Source organism: Orbicella faveolata, unplaced genomic scaffold (genome assembly GCF_042242905.1).
Source record: "Orbicella faveolata isolate gen_17 unplaced genomic scaffold, um_ofav_v1 contig_47, whole genome shotgun sequence".
Lineage (NCBI taxonomy): Eukaryota > Metazoa > Cnidaria > Anthozoa > Scleractinia > Merulinidae > Orbicella > Orbicella faveolata.
In genome coordinates, this window is record NW_028301577.1 from 13032514 (window position 1) to 13037855 (window position 5342).

The 5342-nt window shown below is 38.8% G+C and overlaps 1 protein-coding gene across 1 annotated transcript; it reads left to right on the top strand.

Moving 5' to 3' along the window:
* The first annotated feature begins 2344 nt into the window (after positions 1-2344).
* On the top strand, positions 2345-4225 carry LOC149097223 (uncharacterized). Its single transcript, XM_089280088.1, has 2 exons — positions 2345-3422; positions 4078-4225. Exon 1 carries the CDS (start codon positions 2640-2642, stop codon positions 3135-3137), a length of 498 nt encoding a protein of 165 aa, XP_089136214.1. The 5' UTR covers positions 2345-2639; the 3' UTR covers positions 3138-3422; positions 4078-4225.
* The last annotated feature ends 1117 nt before the right edge of the window (positions 4226-5342 follow it).

Sequence of the window (5342 nt, forward strand, 5' to 3'; positions counted from 1 at the left end):
ACCAACCGAAAATCACCCCACAACATCTAAGGGTGCCACGAACATCAAACATATATATGAGAATATTCACCAGGAATATTCCTTACTTGGCTTTTTGACGGGGGGGAAGAACTTCCCAGACGAGGAATTGGTTTTCAGCAAACCAACATCCACATTGAAAGGTATCCAGTTTACTTAAAAACAATTTATCTTTCTATCTACCAGGAGCTATTACTGAGAACTAAAACTGAATCACATGCGATGACGGAGCCTAGATTTTCTACATATACTTTCCAATGTGTTTTTGTTTTCGATACCTTAAAAGGCGAGTGCTCATAGCTCAATCGACTTAGCGCCGAAGGTCCTCTTGTGACTGACAGGTTTAGTCCGCAATTGTCCATGCAGTTATACGAGTCTTATTTATTAAATGTTACCTATACTACAAAATACACCAACAGGTGTTGAGCCTGTGTCTGTTTGAAGCACATCGGTCGTAAGGCCTAAAATTATTTCATTATTTACGGACAGCAGTTAATAGCTAAATCTATCTGTTGTAATTTTTCTAGCTCGATAAATCGACATTAATGTTGTTATGTTTGATACTTCTTTTAGCAATTCCTGAAGTTCTTCCTCAGCCAGTTGATACACCCAACACTGTACTTGGTGATTGTACGAGCCAGGAAGGTAACCATTATCACATATAAAATATCAATAATCATTTTTTGACACTGACTAATTAAGTCGCGCTGAAATTATCAGTTAGCTGTAGAAATATAGCTTTGGTCATTGTATTACGCCTTAAAAACGCATTTCTGTCCTTGTAATTACAAGCGTTGACTTTGCTAAGTGTGTATGTAGAACTATTTCTCACAGTCAGAGTACTCATACTTATCGTATAATTTTACTTCTTTTTATCTATTCCAGCCATTCATGAAGTTCCTGAGACAATCCCAATCTCTGTGAAGTTACCGGATTGTCTTACCTATGAAGGTAAATATAAGTAAAAAGAAAAAATGCATTCGAATCTAGTGACCCATCAGGCCGGTGCTTATCTGCGCCCCCCACCCCCCTCCCCCCGAATGCGGTGTTAGTCCATCACAGGGCCACCACCGGTATCTGATTTGCATTCGTGAGATGCTGCGAGATAGATACCTACTTATTTCCATAAGTATTTTCTGATCATTCTGTATTTGCCTTAATAGGTCTTCATGAATATGGCTTCCACCTTTTTACGCTCGATTCCGAAAACTACCGCACCTCCGTCGAGAGCTCAGAGTAAGTGCCGTGTTCTTTATTTTTTGTTTTCTGGCCTTGCTAGATGATAACGGGGATATTAATTTTATCTGATAGCCCAAGGAAAATGTAATCGTCGTTGCGTTAGTCAGTTTTGGTTTACAAACAGCCAAGGACAAAAAATAAATCGATTTTTTAAGAGTTCCAAAGGTATTTCCCACTATAATTTCATTGATCTTTTTTTATTCATTCCACAGCTACATACCAGAGGCAATAAGTTGCCTGATTGGTCAGGGCAGGTTTGTCGTTGTATACAAACAAAAACTTGGTTACACTGCATACCTGCCCGATCAGTCCGCCTATGTCAGGGATCTTTTTGACACTCTTTGTACCCGGTAAGTTTTCAGTTATTATGTGAACTTTTCAGTTATTTTCCATGCACTAAATGTCTTCACTCAAAACCTTTTCTACCCCCAAGGGCGAGCTTTGTAACGTAAAAATTGTCTTTGATTTTAACGCCAGTTTTAAACGAAGAATATAATCGTAGCATAGTTACCTCTGAGATCACTTTCCCCAAGTTTGCTCTCTTAAATTAGACCAATTATAAATAAGCGGCTATAAGAATCATTTTTTTCATGGACATACATGTATTTTATAAATTTTAATACTGAGCTCAGTGAATGTATTGATCATGTGTCCGAGAGACTAGCTACTTCAAGAAACCCGCCAAAAAACGGCTTTAATACTTTATTAACTTTGTTATGTTTTTTTCATATCTATTTTACTCAGGCTTGGCGAGCAACTATTGCGTATGGTATTCTACAATCCCTCTTGGTATGTTCAGGTCTGCCTTGACCTACAAAGCAGGAGAAGCTCACACTCTTTTAGGTGAGTGTCTAATTAAGTTCAAGGCCTCCTTATACTCCTGAGGTTTGCACCACACTCGTTTGACTGAGTACAAGTAGCTACAAGTAGCAAGGAATGTGCAGGAAACGTGTCGGGCAATGCATACACTTTCTACACTGATACGATTACAAGTTGCATGTAATTGAAAAGTTTCAAATATCTAATTTGTTGACAAGAACTAAGTCCAACTGCTGTTCATTGTACTAACACGTCTTCATTCGTTTTTTGTATTTAAGGCGATCGACAGGCGTTAGTGCAATGCCTGCCGGTCATACCGACTAATCCAATACACACACTGGATCGCCTAAATACGGGGGTGCAACCAACACGTCAACTTCACCGGGGGATCGAACCCCGCCCCTACAAACAAGAAACATAAAAACAAACAAACGAGAGACGAACAGGCAAAGACTTCAGACAACAGGACTAACATACACTGCTCGGGGCAACGGCGAAAGGTGAACCCAAAAGAGGGGCACCTGTCAACAGACTAATCCTAAAGGAATAGGTTCGCCACCAATATGCAACCCAAACAAACCAAGGCAAAAACGACAACAAAACAGTCCAAAATCGACGACACGGAAGTCCAAACTCAACGGAGAACAGGCAAAAACGCGAAGACGAGGCCAAACGGGGTAGGTAACAACACAGGAAGGAAGACCAAAACGACGCGAGCCACAGGAAGAACAGGGCGGAAAACAGGCTTGGAGACAGGCAAAGAAGGCAACAAGCGACAAGGTGCAGCAGCTGGACCAGACATAGCAGCAGGCGAAGCAGCAACGGAACACACAGGGCTACCACGGGAAGCAGTAACAAAAGTAACAGGACGACTGGGTGGAACAGGACCACGAACAGCAGCGGAACTTACAGGACTAGACGTAACGGCAGAAGAAACAGCAACGGAACCACTGGACTTGGCAGGCAAAAAACAAGGCGAAGACGAAACGGCAAAATCAAGACGTGGACGAGACCAAAACGGACGACGCGGGAAACAGTCAGACTCACAAGCAGGCTCATAAACAGGTTCGGCAACATCAGTAACAGCAAGGCCAGACGTAGACGTCGCAACAGAACACGATGGGCGAGAAAGCAAAGAAGCAGCGTAACTAGGCAAGAACGGCGAACGAGATGACACAGCAGTAGACTTAGCACGTACCATTTTCTTGACATCATACAGCATTCTAAACTATGAAGTGCACATGACACTAATCAACTTTTTCATTTGTTTTCTTTTCATTTCAGCGTGGCAGCGATGGAAAAGCTTATATTCACGCAGAATCCAGCTGAACTCGCCAAACTGACAGGTAACCATTATTTCACAGATTTTTTTAATCATCAATGTTTCTATTCCTGTCTGGTAACAGTGACTGTGTTCAGGGAATTTTTCATGCAAGTTTTAAAAATGCTGCCGGTTTTCTCATACCAGCACAAACGTTTTTAGTTTATGGATAAAATGATTTTTATTGATAGGTTTTCAGGCACTTTAATTCAATGAATTATAAATTTTATAGTATATATAAACAATAGCCTCCATCTGGCGCGAAAATATGCTCGGATATTTGTCCGCGGACATTATCTATTCCGAGAACCGAACAGTTTTCCGAGAGGAAAACTGTGAGCTTTGAGGAACAAATAATGTCCAATGCCATAAATAAATATTGTTAGAAGAAAATAGTCAACATTTTTGCATTAAAGTTTGCAACTTTTTCACCGCGAAACATTACCGGTCTAGATGCCGGTCTAGATGGGAAAATCTAGACCGCTTTCAACATCGATTCCAGCCACTCAAATTCTTGAATTCGGTAGTTCCCAGTCCTTGTGAGACTCAGCCATATAATTTACCAGGAGGATATAAGGTCACGTGACGCGTTTAGATCAATCGCTCGGGAGCGAAATTATTTGATGAATTATGTATTATATAACATTCTATTCAGGCTTTGCTGTTTATTCTACTTTCAGGTTTTCCCGGACAAATTAAAGTGTAACTTCTTAGCCTGTATTTAATTTAAATTTCAAAAATAATAAAAATCACACGACACAGTACAAATGCCATGTAAAATTCTTATTCAAGTAAAGTAAAAGTACAAAATAAAAACCAACTTACTCTTAACAGTAACATTAGAGAGTGTACTTAGTTTTTGAGTTGAATCCTTAAAGTGAAGCTATAGACCCTTTTCATAAATGGCTGCCAATTTAAAATTCGTTTGTATGCATTTAAATTAGCCTCACTAAACTCGTTTGGGCGTAAAAATTCTTTTGAATTATTAACTCAAAAACGAAGTTGGTCAGGCTAATTTTAATACTTACAAAAGAATTTATAATTGGCAGCCATTTATGAAAAGGGTCTATAATAATAAAAATATGAGCACGGGGGGTGACAATTCTGTAAAAAGCTGCTTGAAAAGTATACCTACTGGTGAAGGTCGCCTCAAAATTTCTGAGCAGAATTCTAATCCAGTATACTGATTCCTTTGATTCTTGGCCAAAACATTTTGTTCGTCGGAAACAGAACTTATTCAAGTTGTCACTCCATGTGATCGAGGCAAACTGTAATCTATGAAATTTATCTAAGAAAACAGCCATTCACTGTAATTTATGAAGTTCATGTCTGTTGCACGTAACTAAGGAATTCAGCTTCGTTTCTTTAACTTCCTAAATAAACTAGTAATTTTATAAAAGCGCAACTTTTTGCCTTCTTGAGTGTGAAATAGGATTGATTATTTATTATTAATGCTAGCTGAAATTTGTCTCTGAAGTCATATTACCAGAGTATACTCTTTTGTTATTAAATTTTAAGTGACTCATATCCATCATGTCCATGTTTCAAATAAAACTTGTTTAATTCTAGTGAAATATTCATTTGTCTGTGTAAATCACGAACTGATGTGATGGCAAGTACATCAGTCTTGAACCCTCCTTTTAATTCTTTATTTTTCCATGTTGTAACACAATTGTTTTCCTTCAATTAATAAATCATTTGAAATAAAAGAAATCGCTTGTGTTGTCTTTACTCTATACGTGACATGAAAGAAGTTAGGAGGGCGTTTAAAAACACAATATTATTATAATACACTCACAAGCTAAAGTAACGTTTATCAGGAGAATCCGCTGTACAGTAGCTCTCTTTTTACATGCTGCCCTCGTTGTCGCCTTCGTTCAATTCATGTCTCTGTTTTAAAGCTTTCTGTAAAGTCACGTGGCTTTTAGTCAAGAGGTTAAGGGGA